General features: G+C 39.4%; 1 protein-coding gene across 4 annotated transcripts in view; it reads right to left on the bottom strand.

Moving 5' to 3' along the window:
• Positions 1-14,693: 14,693 nt before the first annotated feature.
• Ap3s1 (adaptor related protein complex 3 subunit sigma 1) overlaps positions 14,694-18,545 on the bottom strand; it is a 41,849-nt gene continuing 37,997 nt past the window's right edge. For 2 of the 4 annotated variants that reach the window (XR_007835562.1, XM_051201126.1), the window contains 2 exons: positions 16,561-16,608; positions 14,694-15,326 (listed from right to left, as the gene is read on the bottom strand). Coding sequence is in view for 2 of the 4 variants with exons in the window: in XM_051201126.1 (XP_051057083.1) it covers positions 15,198-15,326; positions 16,561-16,608 (177 nt within the window). In the remaining 2 variants the exon portion in view is untranslated. The remainder of the gene's footprint in view (positions 15,327-16,560; positions 16,609-18,545) is intronic. The other 2 variants (XM_051201125.1, XM_051201124.1) reach the window with 1 other exon arrangement.

Raw genomic sequence — 18,545 nt, 5'->3', positions numbered from 1 at the left:
TGCAGGGTTGGTCAGCCGGCCATCTCTCCCCTGTATTCACTGCCAGGGTGAACTCTCCAGCATTGCCCTGGTTAGTTCACCCACTGCAGCATGAGAAAGGGGTGGGGCCAGTTCTCAGGCTTTCCCATCTTCAGGGTCAGCTCTCCCACACTGACACCTCCACGGCCAGCTCTACTGTGTTTTCTAGGAGGAGGCGGGTGTAGGGTCCACTCTCCTGAGTGCTGCAGCTGAGGGACAGCTTTCTGGATCTTACCGCAGGGCCAGCTCTTCTACCTGCCTTAGGTGTTGGGGGGTGGGGGGGGCATCTTCCTCAACCCATGCTGCACAAGACATATCACAATGGGAACAGCTCTCCCATGCTCACAGCTTCGGGGTTGACTCATCCACACCTGCCAACAGGGTTGGCTCTCTCGTGCTGCTCAGGTGAGGTGCAGGGCCTGTGCAGCTGGGGGGGGGGCAGCTCTCCCACTCTTATGAACCCAGGGCCTCCTCTCCCACCTTCCTGAGGCATTGATGGGGATGTCTCCTCCTGCCCACGCCACCATATGGCAGATGAGGGGTGGGGCTAGGTCTCCCACTGTCACGTGCTCAGGGTTGGCTCCCCTGTGCCCTTGTCATCAGGGTCAGCTCAGCTGTGCTGCCCAGGTGAGGCCGAGGCTCTGTCCTCCCAAGGGCTGCAGCTGGTGAGTGGTTTAGGGCGGGTCACCCACTTGCTGCAGGTGTTGAGGGATGAAGGAGAGAGGGTACCTTTTCCTCACCCATGCCACCACCACAGGCAGACAAGAGGGGTGTGACCTGCCTCCCATTCTCACACCCTCAGGACCAGCTTTCCCATGCCCTCCTGCAAACAGGATCAGCTCTATTATACTGCTGAAGTGTAGGGTCCACACATGAGGATTTCCATGTAAAACCTGAGAAAAGCTTAAAGGAGATTCTAAAAACAAAAGAACAAAGGCAAGCAGGGCTTCTTGGCGGCAGCATTTTCTCGGGAGGGGCCAGGCCCTCCAGATGGCCTTTGCTGGTTTTTGTTGGACTTGTGCTTTCCACGAACTGTTGCATCCTATTTTGTATGTTTACTGAGGAAATTCAGTTTGCAGGATTAGTGACATTTTGCATAAGGTCATTACCTGACAGAAGAGCTGGAGGTCACTTTTGCAATCCCCATGGTGTCCTACACAGAGCCCTCTACACAGACATTTCAGGAATGTGTTTGCTAAATTTAGATGATTTCTGAAAAGTTGCATGTGAATTCAATTTTAATAAGCTAAACCATAATTTTAAAAACATATGGAGAGCACATTTAAAAGAACAGCATGAAATCAGTCCTCCAAAAGGAATGCTTCTATCTCTTTTGCAGTTAGAGCCTGGTTTGTTCGGCTTCTTTAAGGCCAAGTGTGAAAGCTTTCTCCATTCTTACCTGACACATGAAGAGGCCAATTAACCTTAGAATTTAGACACTGAGATTTGGCCACTGTCTCTGCTTTGATGTACAGATGAAGGAAAACAATGTTTTCTTGTTTGCATTGGATCCCTGTATCAGAACACAGACTGATAACAGAAAGCAAACAATTTTATTATTAATCTATGTCATTGCTTGCAAACATGCAGAAAATAGTTGAAAGGAAACTGCCTTTCCACTGAGCCTTCTTTGAGAACATTTCTTCTTTTAAATAATAAAAGACTTTGAATCTCTAGTGGTGGTAATTTGTGGGAAGGAGTACAAATGGCAGAACACAGATAGAAAGCAGAATAGGCCTCTTCTGTTTTTTGTGAATCTGTCCCTTGACTACAGACCATCAGAGAGAAGGTTAATGTCAGAGAAGATGCAGGTATGACCTCGTGACCAGCCTACCTGGCTTACTGCACTTCTAAATAAGTAGAAGCGCGGCACTCTGTGCTCCTGAATATTCCCCGAAGTCAGAACACAGAATCTGAAGTAGCTGGAGCCTGGCCTGCTGCTGATGAGTCTGCATTTTCAAGTCTCCTCTTAAGTGCTTAGAGACCCTGGTGGTATGAGCGCTCTCTATCCAATGTAAAGTGATGTGCTGAGGCTGGAGAGATGGCTTGTGGTGAAAAGCACAGGCTGCTGGTCCAAAGGACCCAGGTTCAATTCCCAGCACCCACATGGCAGCTTACAACTGTCTATAACTCCAGTTCCGGGGATCCAACATTCTCACTCAGACATCCTCACATAGACATACATGCAGGCAGAACATCACTGTACATAAAATAAATATTTTAAAAAAAGATTTATGTAGTCTGAGGTGATGTGCTAACCAATCATAATTGATAGGCTTCTACTATATTAGTGGTTGCTCATGTGCAATAAAACAGATGCTGTTTTGTAGAACCATCTCCAGAGTGGTTCATCTCCGTCCCCTTTACTGACCCACGGGCACTTCAGTCTTGTTGGGGGATGCCCCACAACAGCAGCAGGCTAAAAGCTTCCCTGTTCTGCTTCCTTGGAAGTCTCTCCAGCACAACAATCTCTGTACCTTCAGTAGAACATTCCAGTCCCCCAACCAGAGGAAGTACAGTGGTTCTTCTCTGTTTGCTTTTGAATATTTACTTCCTGACTACAAATTAAGTGCACTCTACTAGTTGAAGACAAAGGTACTTGAACTTCTCTCCTTGCTGTGGGAGCCGGTGGTAAAACAGATGCTGTCTGTGCTCAACAGAAGAATCACAACATCAGTGTACCTGGTGTGTGAAAATATTTGAGTTGTTTTCTAGTATTATTATTATTATTATTATTATTAATTATAAAACAACTGCATTCTGGGCCTAGAGGGATAGCTCAGCCATTAAGAACACTTATTGCTCTTGAAGTAGAGCTGGGTCTGGATCCTAGAACCCACATGGCTATGGTGACTGTGGTGATTTGAAAGAAAATGGCCCCCAAAGGGAATGACACTATTAGGAGGGAGATTTGGCATTGTTGAAGTAGGTGTGGCCTCATTAGAGGAAGTGCATCACTGTGGAGGAGGGCTTTGAGGGCTCATATATGCTCAAGCTACACCCAGAGAAATTACATGATTATTAAAATAATTTTTAAAAGTGCAGAGAATCTAAGTGTCCTCTGCAAATACATTAAAATGTGGCAAGGAGTATTACAGGCCTATTTGTGTGTGTGTGTGTGTGTGTGTGTGTGTGTGTGTGTGTGTATATATACATATATATATATAGAGAGAGAGAGAGGAAAAATAGGGAACTATGGATGAATGGTAACAAAGAGGTTCATACTATATAATATATATGTGTATATATATATATATACATATAATCTATATAATATATATATACATACATACATACATACATACATACATGCTTTAGGGGCCTCGTAAAGGTTAATTTTAAAAATTCAAAAATTTCAAGTGTAGGTTTGCACAAATCTCTTGCTCCCAGCACCCAGTTACCTCTATTGTTATTATAGTATTTTACCATCATTTAAACTACAGAAAAACTACAGTGCACTAGCATTAGCAAAAGTCATATTTTGTTGGAGTTTGACTTACTAACCTAGGATCCCTGTATGATACTACATCCAATTAAGCCATTGTGTCTCCTTAGACTAGACTGTGGCTACTTCTCAAATCTTCCTTGTTTTATATGGCCTTGGCAAGATTTGAGTTCAAGGTACTTTGTAGGATGGTCTCAAACTGTGCTTGCCCCCCCCCCCCATGACTGAATTGAGGATTGACGTTTTTGAAAGGAGTAACAGGAAAAACTTGTTCTTATTGTTGGGGCAACTGCACCCCCACATGAAGCTTTCTGAAAGCTGGCAGGCTGAAACCTCAAAGGCAAAGAGACCTGCAAAGGGAAGATTTACAGGATGCAGATTTATGGGAAGTCCTTGTTCCTGAGGCTTCTGCTCCAGGAAGAGAGCCCACTGGAGCCAGCCTGCCATATTCCAGCAGTCTGCAGGAAGGGCCCATTCCTGCTTCAGTCACTCAGACTGCACTCAGCAGGGCTATAGAAACGAGTTCTTCCTGCAGCTGCCTCTGGCCTTCACTGCCTCTAAGATCAGTGGCTGCAGACTTCAGGCCTGCAGTTTTGGAAGCTTGGGGCTCAGACTTGCTATAGGCAGCAACTGCAGACCTGCTCTGCAAGGGACTATTTTGTTGTCACAGAGATCTGCCAGTCTCTGTGTCTGGAGTGCTGGGATTAAACACATGTGCCACTATGCCTTGCTTCTCCCAGAGCTCCTGAGTTACAATACTTCTCAAAGCTATAGGGGCTCCAGCTAGCATCCTGCCGCTAGTGAAGAATTCAAACCTGATTCATTAGATCCTATGTGGCAGTCTCTTTTAAGTTGTTCTGTTTAAAGGTTTATCCTGAAATGAAAAATACAGAACATCCTGTGTGTTTTCTTTGCTTTCTGTCAGCTCCATTCTTGGGGAAGATGGAATAAGAACCTACCTGGAGGCCAAAGGTAATCCACCAATTGCTTCATCAGCAGACAACACTCAGGGCCTTGGGTATCAACAGCACCTGATCCCCTGGCCTTGATTATACAGCTGAGCAGTGCTTGTCACATTTTTCCATTCATGTCCCTCTCCATGTGTGTCCTTTAGAAGGAGGTCACATCATGCAGCCTGACGTGGAAGGATAGGAAATTATGCTTCATTTACTTGACAAGGGGAAGGGGTGGTACCTACACAGATTACACAGAATTCCTTTCACAGATTTGCTAACTCTCACTTATGAACCACTTATTTGTCCGTGTAGACTGAAAGATACTAATGTGTGTGTGTGTGTGTGTGTGTGTGTGTGTGTGTGTGTGTGTGTGTGTGTGTGTGTTTGGAGTCCAATGATTTGTTACTTATTTTATTGTTCAGATTGTTTCAGTAGTTGCCATGAAGAGTTCTTGATGTTGGCACTTGAGTGCCTTTGACACACACCCATTGCTTTGTTATCTGAGCACATCCTTACTTCCTGGAACCAGAAGATGCTCCAGGGTCATCCTGTATATCCCCCTCACAGTGCTAAAATCCAAGGGTACTTGGATTCAGGTGGCTGGGCTTGTCAGCAGGTGCCCTTGCCATGCTATCGTACTTTCTTGAATTTTTAGGATCTATAATTTTTCTGCCCTGTGTTGTATTCTTTCTTCTCAAGGCTAGCTTTCATTTCCCCCAACTTTGATTTCACAATATTTCTAGTACCCTTTGAAGTTTGTGGTCTGGGCTTTGGGCCACATCTTTATGTTATGGAAGTTGGAAAGGCTATTTGTTTTTTCAGGGTGTTTTTTTTTTTTTTTTTTTTTTTTTTTTTTGGAACGGGGGACAGACTCTTTGTTTCTATTCTATTGTAGGTATCTGGGAGTTTAAAATAGTGTAGTGTAAAATGCTTTATTTGATTACATTTCACTGAAACAGCCAAGTATAGTGGGATATTCACTTTGTCTCCTTCTGTGGCACTGACCACACCCACTGGGGAGTGGAGCCAGGGGCAGAAGTGACCTGGGGAACTAGGTCTGAGGAGGAGCCTGGGAAGCTCTCTTGCTGGCAAGTCGCTGAGAGGAGAGCATCCGGTGGAACTTGCTGGTGTTCATCTGTTTAGGTTGTAAGTTATTTCTCCCTGAATAAACATTTATTAAGCCTATCTGTTTATCCTGATCCTTGTTTAACCGCAACAGCCAAGGGCTTTCTAAGTCTTTCTTCCCTGGTCCCTTCTCCTAATTGGCAGTCAGACAACCCAACCTGGATGAGCGACTTTTATCAATACTCAGCATTACAGTGTCCATGTACTCAAAACACCCAACACCAGGCCTATCTTCAGGGTCTAGTTCGCATTACAATCTTCTGCCCACCCCTCCCTCTCTGTAACTACCGTCTTTCTGTACATTAGTACAGTACAGACCTTGAGCTGTCTAGGTAGTCAAAGCGACTCTTGAAATAACTGATTCTCCTGTCTCCAGCAAGTAGGTGCTGGGATAGCAAACATGCTCTTACTCCGTGAGCTAGTCTTGTGAGCCAGCACTGTTTGTGAGTTAGCAAATCTTCTTTTGAGAGTATGTTCATCTTCACAGAGGCAGCCCATAGAGTCTAACAGACACTTCACTTTCATTTGGCAATGTTATTCTTTACTAAGCAATGGATTCTGTGTGTACACTAGTCAGAATTTTAAGGCGAAATGTAAAGTACATGCTTGGTTCACTGAGTCATGCATGCTCTTGGACTGCACACCAAGAACTTCACTTGTATTTACTGAAATTGAAGTCACAAAGGGACCCTTGAGGCAGACAAGCTTCAGGAAAATATTCTAAGGTTTTCACAATCATGTAAAATTAAAGAGAAATGGGGTAGATAAAGCAGACATATGGTGCTAGATCAAAAACCCTGGCATTTATGTCAGAGGCTCTTCTATTTCTTTCTTGGTCACAACTAGGCATTGAACATTCAACCTTCTCAACAAGCAGATTTGTTACTGTATTGCTTTCATTGTTCTTGAAAGAACCACTCTGGTTACTGTGATTTAGCACTAGAAATGCCTATTAACAAAATTCCTGTTTGACTTCCTTGAGTCTTACTATCCTGTTTGTTCATCTTTAAGGATGATACTGGTCAACAGGGTACACTGTCAGTGAATCCCTGAGCCTGTGACACTACTTGATTATCTATAATCTTGACACTGATGTGGTCACTAGCCAGCACACCCTGCCTCTAACCTGCCTGTACAAAATGATGGGTGGAGTTTGGGTTCCAAATCTCTCATCTGAAGTCCTGCTCTGTAAATACATCCAGGACTCGACAAACTAGTTCCCCATCTACACACTTAATACAGAGATTAGAGGGTAGGAAGAAGTATTCCTTCTTGCTTTTTCTATTTGTCAGTCACCCAAACAGTTGGTGACAGTTGATTCCAACTGGTGCCAACTAGCTTCACTTTTCTCAGAAACAACCACACCCCTATGCAGGTCAGCACCAGCTCCTAAATCTGAGCACCAACATGGCTCCACTTCTGTTTTTTCAGTATAACCTGTCACATATATTTGACACAGTGGAGATGTGATTGTTTAGCAGAGACAGTAACAGTCTGGCATGGGCTATGGGTGATAGGATCTCACACACATCATCCCATCACCACTCCCAGATTGATTTGAGAAACTCATTTTTTCATTTAGTTACTTAGCTAGCTAGAGGTAGGGTTTCCCAAGTGGCCCAGGCTGGCCTCAAGTGGCTGATCTTCCTGCCTTCTCCTCCTAAGTTCTCAGATCCCAGGCACGCAGCCATTCACACTGCACAATTCCACTTTTCAAGTGCAGCCATCACTTGCCACATGCTTCCAAGAGCAAGTGATAGTTCCTAGTAGGTAAGGGGCACAGGCCCACCTGGAGAAAGGCTTCAAAAGAAGCCAAGTGACCACTACACATGGCAGCCTGAGACAAAGCAGGTGATCCTTGCCATATCAAAATCTACTTGAGCTTCAAGTCTATTGCGAGCAGGACACAGACAGCATGGGCTCACTGCAGATATAAATGAGAATGACTCCTGCTTTCTAATGCAGTTTGGTTATTTTCACTCTAAAAATAACTTTGGGTCTTGACCTTTCTGAGGTTCGTTGTAGGGCACTAGAAAATGCTCAGGAGTGAAGGGATTGGTCAGTATCTGACTGCTGTTTTTTCTACAAAAAAGCAGGATAAACACATCATTATGTTTAGGGAATGACATCTAATCAGAGCCTCTGTCAGCAGCCATGAGCATAGGGCCAGTTCATTGGGGCTCATGTCAGTGGAGCGAGGCATGGAGGGTTGGGGGCTGGTAGCAGATGATACAAAAAACCTCCAATATGAAAACTATATCTTAGCCCCCACTTAGGGGAAAGTCTCACATGTATCACTAATAACTCTTCAGTCGACTGTTCCTAAGTCTGGGTGGAAGTGTCTCTTCTACTTCCATGTGAACATGAAAGCACCAATAAAAACAGCCGCCAAGAAATGGAGGATGCACGACAAAGAAGGCATCAAACATAAGCATTTACATCCCCGCCTCCTGGAACAAAAATAACTTTACTGGGAAAAGACTGTGGTCTTAACTATGCGGTGGATTGTCAGCCCCTCGCCAGTCTTGCAGAAGGCTGGACTGTGGTAAAGAGTGGTCTTAGCAATCCCCCAGAGTCAGAGGCATTAGTAAGGTAATGAAGGCATTTGAAGAAAAATGTTTTAGGTAGAACAAACCCTTCAAATGAAAACAAAAACAGAAAAACACAACTCAGTCCTTGTGTAGTTTCTGAAGCAGCGGCATACACTTTAAAGACAAAATGAATCATCAAGAAAAAGAAAAACCCATCTCCCTGAACACTGCTGACATGCTTGGCACTGCACTGAGCTTTGTGTATGCAGCCATCCCAGTGATTGAGATAAATAAGCACCACCGACATTCTCACTTCAAACCAGAAATCCCAGGCTCAGGGGGATTCTTTTACAAGGGTGCCATGCTAGGATTAGCAATGTTCCATTGTTGTGAAGAGACACCATGACCACTGCAGCTCTTATAAAGGAAATCATTTCACTGGGGCTTGCTTACAGTTTAGAGGTTTAGTCCATTATCGCCATGATGGGGAAGCATGGCAGTATGAATACAGCCTGGAGAAGTAGCAATCAGCTGGCAGCAGGAAGAGAGTGACACTGAGCCTGACTTGAGATTTGAAACCCCAGAGCTCATCCCTAGTGACACACTTCCTCCAAGGCCACACTTCCTCCAAGGCCACACCACCTTTACATCAACTCTATGAGCCAATGGGGTCCATTCCTATCACCACAGCAGAGCATTTGAGTCTTGAGATCATATACCCCATGAGGCAAGGTGCATGAGGGTTTTCTGAGCTCCGCCTTGACTCATTTTATGTGAAGGGAACGACAACGTGGATGGTTGAAAAGGGAAGGTCAGTGAGGTTTTTGACTGGTGTCAACTCTATCGCTTCTTATGCAGTCATCAGCAACAAAAGCTACTTCTGACAGTGTTTATATATCTCCCTAAACCCTGTGATGGTACATGGGTATTAACCTAGTAGATATCTTTACTCTTCCTCATCAACCATGTTGTCAGGTTTGTACCCAATTCTCACTTGAGAGACTGATTTTTAATGTCTGGCTTGAAGTCTTACCCAGTGAGGTGTAAATCACCAGGCTGGTGTATGTAAGTAGAGCCCCTCATTCTTCTACTCTGTGGTATCTGGGGCCTATGCAGTCTACTTACCGGGAACATGGCATCATATAATGGCTACTGATTTAGAAATTGATTTAACCTTGGAGAATATGTCATCTGCCCCAACATTTCCCAAACGCATTATTTCCATTTTACTACCTATTATTGTCAGGTCTGCCTATCTTCAAGATCTGTCAGCTGGATTTTCCCATTGGGGCATGTCCATAAACACCACACAGCATCTTCTCCCATCTCTGATACTACTGGGGGTAGGTATATAAGCACGAATCCCTTGCAGCTGCATAGCCCCGCAGGGGTCTGCCCTGGGGTGTGGCTGATATGCCTAGTGACACTCCACTGGAGAACACTGATTTTCTCTTTACCAGTGGGTATCAACTGCAGGTAACTTCTTGGTTAGCAGTGGGACTTTGTATCCACTTCCCCTTTGCTGTGCTGAGATTTTTGTCTGGTTTGAAACTGTGCAGGTCTTGTGCATTCTGTCAGTCTTTGTGAGTACATGTGTTACCTTCCCTGATGTGACTATAAGATTGTTTCCTTGCAGTAATCCACAATTAAGATAAAAGAATAAGTCAACCATCTTTCCTTGTCCACTAGAGGCCACTGTCCTCACAGCTTCTCTCACACTAACTAAAGGTCCTTAGAGGAGCCGATAGTTAAGAAAGAAGAAAAGTAGTAGTAGTAGTAGTAGTAGTAGTCATCGTCGTCTTTGGTACCACCTGCATGGTTTTCAGTTTCTCTTATTTTTAAGTTGTTCGTGAAATTAGAAATGTCATCCCTGCTTCCTTTCATACCTTTTGTGTAAAGAGAACACGCATTATTAAAGCAAAAGTAAATAAAAATAAAAAGCAAACAAACAAAGCCAAGCATGGCTACATGTGCCTGTAACCCCAACATTGGGGTGGTAGAAACAGGAGGATCCTGAGGGCCCTCTGTCAGCAAGACTAGCTAGGATGGCAAGTTTCTAGATTAGTGAGAGACCTTTTGTCCAAGCAGTGAGGCAGAGTGATGGAGGAAGAGAGATACCTGATGTACTGCTTGGGCCTCTAAATACACTTGCACCTACATTTGTCCCACAGACACACACACAAAGAACGCATTTGTCATCAATACTGTATTGTGTATATGTGCACATGTGTATGTAACATATGTGTATATATATATATGACACACACCATCTACAAGTTTTATTAGTCTCCTCTAGCAGATATCACACTAACACTGTAGTTACAATTGGGCTGCAACCTGAAATTTGTAGTACACTGTCATCTTTCAGGGACCAGATGTAGGAAACAGGTCCATCAATTAAATGGAAACATAGATTTCCAACCCATTAACAGTCTTTAAAACAGCACCAACACTGATTCCCAAAAACAGAGGGTGGGACCTCAGGGCTGTTATCTTTAGTCACATATGGCCAAGTAGTTTAAAGTTATGTCAAATGTTTCTTCTCTGGGCAGTAATACTACCAGCCTACTACATAAATCAGTTCATCTGGTTCAATTTCAACTTTTAGGGATTTTTAATAATATATATGTAAACTATATAAATGGTTTCAAAATAATGTACTTTGAGAAGGTTTACTTGTATTCCCAATTTTCTGCCCTGTTTCTCACTAAATATGCATGACCTATCTTTGCATTTAAAAAAGGTAAATACAACCTGACTAAGCCACAGAATAGAGAATCTTATATTGTTATGGGGGTAGAGACTAACATTTAAGGTGATGGAGAAGTAAAGGAGAGAATGTAATGTCCATGTGGCTCATCCCATCAGTAGGTGTGAAAAGAAAAAAGCAGCTTACCTAGCTGGCCCCTAGAAAGGGTGTCCTCTGCTCTCGATGCCTTTCCCTTTCTTAGCATGAAAGCCGAAGCACCAGTTCTTCCTGAGCCACGTATCTAGTTGATGATGCAGATCTTGAGATTTGTCAGTCTTCTGAACATCAGGTAAATCCAACTCCTTATAACAGCCTCTCAATAGTCCTACACACAGTTTTTCTGAAGAGCCCTTGCATACATGTAACATACCACCAATTCACTTCCCTAGCTTCCTTTTTTTCATCAAGTAGTATATCCTAAAAATTATGTCTTGGCAATACTGAGAGACCCTTTGATTCTCTGGCAGAGCCACAGGATTGCATGGTATGGATGCAAGGTGGCTTTTTAGTCAATCCATGACGAACCTGGGTCATCCCAGTCTTGCTATTACAAGTGGTATGACAGTTACTATACTTTAATCATTTTCTGGTAGATAAGCAATTAACTAATTTCATGTACTATTTTGTTTGGCAGAAAATTAATGTGATAAATGTCTCTATATTAAAAGACATCAGCTAGGAGTTGTGGGACACATCTGTAGTCTCAGCACTTAGGAGGCTGAGACAGGAGAATCATGAAGTTCAACACTGGAAACATATATTTTTAAATGCAAAACAAAAGAATGGAAGGAATCCTACAAGAAGACACCAAAGGGTGTCACAAGCTATGTTTGTACATGTTTATTTTTCATTAAAATTTTCTACAGAACTTGATATACTCTTTTTTAAAATGTTGAAGTATCAATATGAGTAATTTCTCATTTCCCCCAATTATCTCTACCACTGGCTATAAGACAACTCTGGTAATTTTTGCCAAGATAGCATGAACAACATCTAATTGTTCATTTAGCCAGTGTTCCCCATTACCAGTGAGGTCAAGCATCACTATGTATTTATTGGGTACTAATAATATTGACTTGTTTTTCTTACCAGTAGTATAATATTGGTATGTCAGTCTACCAAATCCTTTTTAAAAACTTATACCAACTACTTTATAGGCCCACAAAATGTATTTAATTCTTACAATATACTCTGGTTCTTTCTTCTTGAATATTTTACATATTTAAGACTTAAAGAATTTGTTTTAAAAAAACCTACAGTATCTGCTTACCCTGATACTCCATAAACATAGCTGCATTGAAATACAAATATTTAAAGCCTTCCCCACTTTGATGTTGTCAAGGTTTTTTTTTTTTTTTTTTTTTTTTTTTTTTGAGTAAAAACTGTGTTATTAGTATCAAGACTAAAAAAGCATGCCAATAAACTCAATCTGGTTAAACACCTCATTTAGCCAATTAATTCCCTGACCTACTAAAATCAGTTTTTTTTGTTTTTTTTGGGTTTTTTTTTTTTTTTTTCCCTTAGAGAAATATTTCTTTGAATCCTCTGTTTTCCTGTTTCAATAGAGACTAACTGTCATTTAGGTCTGCTGCAAAGTTCTAAGATTCACCCCTGCCCCGTCAATTTCCCTCATATTCCTCCCTGGCTGTACCTATTTGTGAATAGGCCATGTCATGTCTTCATTATATAATGTATTTTGGTGGTATACATGTTTCAGATGTTAATGATAAGAAGGCAAGATAAATACATCTTTTGAAATCTTACATGTATGAAAACATTTATTATAATCTCATGTAACTAAAAATTTGGTACGGAATTTTACTCAAATTTTTTTCTTCAAAATTTAAAGTCATTTCTCTTTGTAGTTTATAAAATATTTTTTATTACATGTGTGACTTTTTTTCTTATCCTTACCTCCTCACGGATTTTATTGGTATTATGATCTGAATGTGTCCCTGCCCAATGATGAACCAAGCCAAATCTTAATCTCCAATGATTATAATAATATAGAAAATGGAGCTTTTAAGATGTAACTAGGTCCTAGAAATGAAGTTCTCAGAAAGCCAGAAGAATGGCTCATGGAATGAAGGCACTTGCTGCCAAGCCTTAGTTCAATCCTGTAATCCACATACTGCAAGAAGAGAACCAACTCACCCAAGTTGTCCTCTGACCTCCAGGGATGTATTGTAATGCATATGTGTACACGCACGCACATTCATGCTTAATGGAGCTTGCCTGCCCTCTCCCACAATGTGAAGACATAACAAGTAGAGCCTTCTATTAGGAATGTAACCTTACCTAACAACAAATATGCTGAAGGCTTGATCTTGCATGGAAACTTCCAGACCTATTAAAAACAACTGTCACTCATAGCTTTTGTAGCAGCTCAAAAAGAGTAAGACATTGCTAAAAACTCATGTTGAAATGCTAATTCCCAACGCAGAAATATAAAGGAGGCCTTTAAAAGGTAATTATGTCATGGGGATAGCACCCTTATGAAAATGAGATTAGCGTTCTTATGAGGTCCCAGAGAGGTCACAAGGTCCCTGTCCCATCATCTGGCTTGTCTTTAGGGTCCTCTGGCTAGTTCGGTGCTTAACCCTAAGTCATGTCTGCCCTTGCAGTCTCTTGCAGAGAGGACAGGCAACAGGGGGGAAGTGAAAGTCAAGTTGTTTCTCTATAGACCTATAAAAAGAATTCAATTCTAAGTGCTACTAGTACCTCCAGCTCCTAAAATTTGAGGGCTCTTAAGCCCATATACCTTCAAGACTTATTGCCAGCTTGACTAACATTCACCTTTCCAGGTTTGCTTTATTTGCATAATGCTCACTTTACAAGCTTCTGCCTCCCAAAGATTTTCTTACCACCTGGAATTTTTTTTTTTTTTTTTTTTTTTTTTTTTTGTGACACTTTGCATCTAGGTAATTTTTAAAATCATTTTGATGTTGTTTACAAGTACAAATATGAATAACTATGTTCAAGTAAACATTTCTTCCTTGTTTCATTCTGAAACACCTTCAAGTTTCAAGTTACTGACTATGCTTTACAGTATGCCAGCCCGGAACACACATCTAAAAGATCAACAACAGCAACATTAAGCAGCTCACTCTGTCTGCCACTTACTCTACTACTGGCTCTTACAGCTCAGCTACCCTAAGCACATCCCAGGATGTAGGCTCTGCCATCAATTTATGCTTCAGTGTGAGGGAAAAAACCTTATTGCTTTAAGTGGTGAAATAAAGCAGACAAAACTTGAAAAAAATTAGTGTTCTTAAAGAAAAATCCATATGTAAAAAACAAATCTGAAGAAGTCTGTCAAAGAAAACATGTATGAGAAAAACAATATACGGAAAGCCATGGTCCAACTTGAGAAGGAACCCTCAGTTCCTGAGGTAAGACCACAAAAGAAAATATGAACCAATGACAAAAATTAGAACATCTGCCAGAACTTAAAAGGCAAAACCAACCAATCAAGATTCAACAGTACTTTAGCTGTGATTTTATAACAGTAACTGGAATCATCCAAACAGTCATTAGCTGACCACATTGTTCATCTTCTGGGCAAGAACAGGAGGCAAGGTTATTTACCGGCAAACAAAACAGTTCCTTAATATTTTTGAAAAAGTATGTTTCATCATATATAATAAACACAATGAGAGACACCGGTCTGTGACACAGTAGCTTCCAAATAACTCAGTGAGCTTCTGAGGAATAAAAACATGAGTATGAATTAAAAAAAGTCAACACTGACAGTTGCTTAACAGTGATAAAATATACTTTTATTTACTTTGTTGAGTCAGAAGTTTGTAAAAAAAAAAAAAATTATTGCTAAAGCAGATACCAAGCAAAACAGAAAGGTACTTTAGAAGTCCAGTTACCTTGGAGTTTATTTAAACTAAGGAAAAGGTCATGTTTTTCATGCAATACATACTTGGTTCTTTAAATAACAATTGTGACAAACAGCAGAAAGAATTAGAGAATGCTGCACTTGTGATCCATACAAAACATCAACATTTTGGGTTGTACATAATTAAAGAAACATCTCACTTTTAGAAATACTGTGATAGCCAATATATGAGGCATGCCTTTATGTGGGCATAGGAATGCAATTTAGAAAAGGAAAAACAAAACAAAAACAAAAAAAAAAAAAAAAAAAAAAAAAGCCACACTGGAACTCAATTTCTTTAAAATCACTGAGCAAGAAAAGCAACATTGAACTTCCATACTGATTTTATGCAGCTTCTATACAGTACCTTGACTTAAATCCAAGAGCAAAGTTAACACTCTCCTCCTCTATTTTTGGTAAACAACTGCATGGTAAACTTAGATGACTTTCCCTCTCGATTTTACCTGGGAGTGGCCTTTTTACTATCTTATTTAAAAGAGGGCAGGTTTGGCACTTTTATACTGATGTCACCAATGTTAATATTTCTTGGGATCTCAGGAAGATTCATATTCTTTACAGCTGATACAGCACGGGCTGGAGCTCCTGCTAAGCCAGCCTGTATACAGAAGCAAATAAAAGAAAAAGAAAATGTACAACTCAGGTGTAGCTCATTACAAACAAACTTAGCAATGGAAGACAATGATAAAAAGATTTTCACATAACAAGCTTAGAGACCAGATGGTAGTTAGAATCAATATGAGATGGTTACTTTGAAATACTAATCTATAAAGAGAAAACAGCTGACACATTAGGAAATACAGTGAATACATGCAGTAACAATGTAAAGAAAGATATAAGTATGAGTTATGTATGCTACCCAGATAACACACAAGAGGTTCAAATAAAAGCTAAAATTTCGCTACAATTTAACAGACATAAGTTTTGAGAAGTGATTTATATTAGTTTCCTTATTAAACATCTTTTGAAACAATCACAACAGGTTTGCTTTTATTTTAAAATGGAAGTTATCATCTACATGTTTGTGAAATAAAAGTAATAGTAATTATTTAGCATCTTCATTCAGGGCTAAACCCTTACATTTCAAACAATGAAATTGGTGGTAATACTATTGGGGCTTTTCCAAACTTTCTAAGAAAGGTCTAAAATATTAAAAAACAAAACAAAACAAAAAACAAACAAACAAAAAAATACACACACACTTTTAGGGAAGTCTTAGTCCAAAAAGAATAATTATGCCCCAAACTGAAACTGCATGGAGACTCTCCTGAGCAAGCCATTAGTGGAAATCTAATAATTAAACATGCTTTGTCATCTGAATTAGTCTCAACAACATATGCTGAGTTTCAGCCACACAAACTTGGAGAAAGAATATATAAAGAAATGAATTTTAAATTTCCAGTTATCACCATTAGTGCATATACTTGGCTTCCTCTAGTAGGAACATTTATAATTTGTCAAATAATTTGTTAGAAACTACACTTTAAAATGAAAGAAAAATGCATACATATATATAATTTTTAAATTTATTAATAGGCTTCACTACCAAGATTTAACATACACCAATAAGATTTCATCATTTTTAAAAATTCAGACTATATAAAAAGCAAAGCCAACAAATACATCTGAGTTCAGTGGCATTGTTTTACAGCAAACATACCAAAAAAAAAAAAAAAAAAAAAAAACCTTCCTCTTTGCTCAATTACATATATGAAAAGAAAATATCCATGAAATTAGAAGCAATAGTTTTAAAGTCCCTTTTCATAATGTATTTTTCTTCTGTAATCCTACCTCTTTTATTAAAATAATAATAATAATAAAGCTGTTGTTACCTGAGAAAAATCTTGACTGATACAAAATAGGCCAGTGTAAACTATTTGCTGAATAAAGGATACAAACATTGTTAAGCAATAAAATAAAAGCCATGGATTATCAATTTAGGATTGGAAATAGAAAAATTAGTAAAATTGTATTAATAATAGATATGGTCTACACAGGCAATGATACGGTGATAATGGATGGAAGCTCCATACCCAAGTCCAAACAGGGTGGGCAAATTCAATTTCCGTAATTTAATGGCAGTTGTTTTTGACACAAAGCTAAAAATTTGACTGACTTCTTCTTTTGTACCTACCTGAGACAATGAAGTTTATAGGGTAACCTACTTCTTTCCCACCAGCCAAAAGTGTTAAAGACACAACTGACTATCTTATCTTCAGAATAATATAACTGAACATATATCATATTCAAAAGGATCTTTAACTTGGTAATTTCAAGTAAAAGTCCTAGCTATCAAATTTTTGAATGACTCAGGATCAAAGAGGAATCCAGTTCAAAGAGATTAATCACCCTGTAAATATTCTTTTCCCAAAAGTAAGTTGTCTGCAAGGGAACAGAAATTATTTTGAAGCTGTAGACATCTGGAACTATCATAATTTCTTCAAGTAACAGACTAAGTAAAATTTCAAATTCCAAAATCAATTTGCTACTATTATAGCTGTGGAAGTTCCATAAAGGATTACATATGAAAAGGTGACTACAGAAAAGTATTTTAATGTAAATATTTTAAAGGCTGTAAGTTATTAAAAGATTTTATTATTGTTAAAAATATGTATCTTATTTAATGGTTTTATATTTTACCTTTATAAACAGGAAACCTATTTTTTCAGTATTAATTACCATGAAGCCTTTTTCTTCTATGATACTTTATGCAGAGCTAATTAAGCTCAGACAAAGAAAAAGAAAAACATTTCATTAAACTGTTTCTGTGACCAAAGATGGTGTCAACTCTTAGCTGCTAATGAAAATATATAAAGTCACCACAGAAACTGATTTCAGTGGCATTTATATGCCACATCCTTAGTGTGCAGAAACAGCAGTTTCTAAGAACAACCATCTACATCTCTTCTAAACATATGCAGCAAGCCGTAGACATGCAGAGGATGGGGTTATTTAGAATACGCAGATGAATTAGAGAATCAAATTATTTCTCAAGCATGTTCAATGCTTCTGTGTAGAATGTATAACAGGAAAAGTAAGTGGTAGTAAACAATGAAATGTGTATTTTAATTTTAATGAAGCCAATATTTAAAGAGAGTAGATTCTGCAGAATATATGAGAAAAATAGGGCCTATTGATCACTACAAAAAGCTGACATGAGCTATAGATGTCTGAATATAAACTATGACTTAAAAAGACTGTGTTACTCATATAAGATCAAAACAGAAAATAAATTTCATTTTCAGATGTCCATGACTGTCAAGTCTTAAAAATTTTTACTAAAGCATAAAATGTGGAAAAGGTAATTTCCCATTAGGAAATCAGTTTTCTAACAAAAGTGAAAGTAATTTTCATTTTGTTTAAGAATTTTTTTCTTTTGTAAGATGTACTCAAAGCATATGGTTAACTTTTACTAACAACTTTTCCAACAGCAACTTTTACAGAAATTAAGTTTAGCTCACTTTTTAGAGATGTCTCTCTCTCTCTCTCTCTCTCTCTCTCTCTCTATATATATATATATATATATATATATATGTATGTATTATGTATATGTGTGTGAGTGTGTGTATAATTTTAAAATGTAAATATAAGTTATTCTTGACAGTACAGTATAGCTTGTAAAGATTTAAGTGGACACAAAGCAAAAATAAGAATGAAGATCTACTGGAGAAATAACTTGTTTCCATCTGTTACACTAGCACACTACCATGACAGCTAGGCAGCGGCCACTCCACTAATAAAAACAAATATATGGATCCAAAGCAGCTAAGAGTATGAACTGGATGACAGAATGAAGTACCATAGAGAAAAGAATGGT

This window comes from Phodopus roborovskii, unplaced genomic scaffold, assembly GCF_943737965.1.
Source record: "Phodopus roborovskii unplaced genomic scaffold, PHOROB, whole genome shotgun sequence".
Classification (NCBI taxonomy): Eukaryota; Metazoa; Chordata; class Mammalia; order Rodentia; family Cricetidae; genus Phodopus; species Phodopus roborovskii.
The sequence above is the reverse complement of the archived record's forward strand: the minus strand, read 5'-3'. Positions and strand labels throughout refer to the sequence as shown.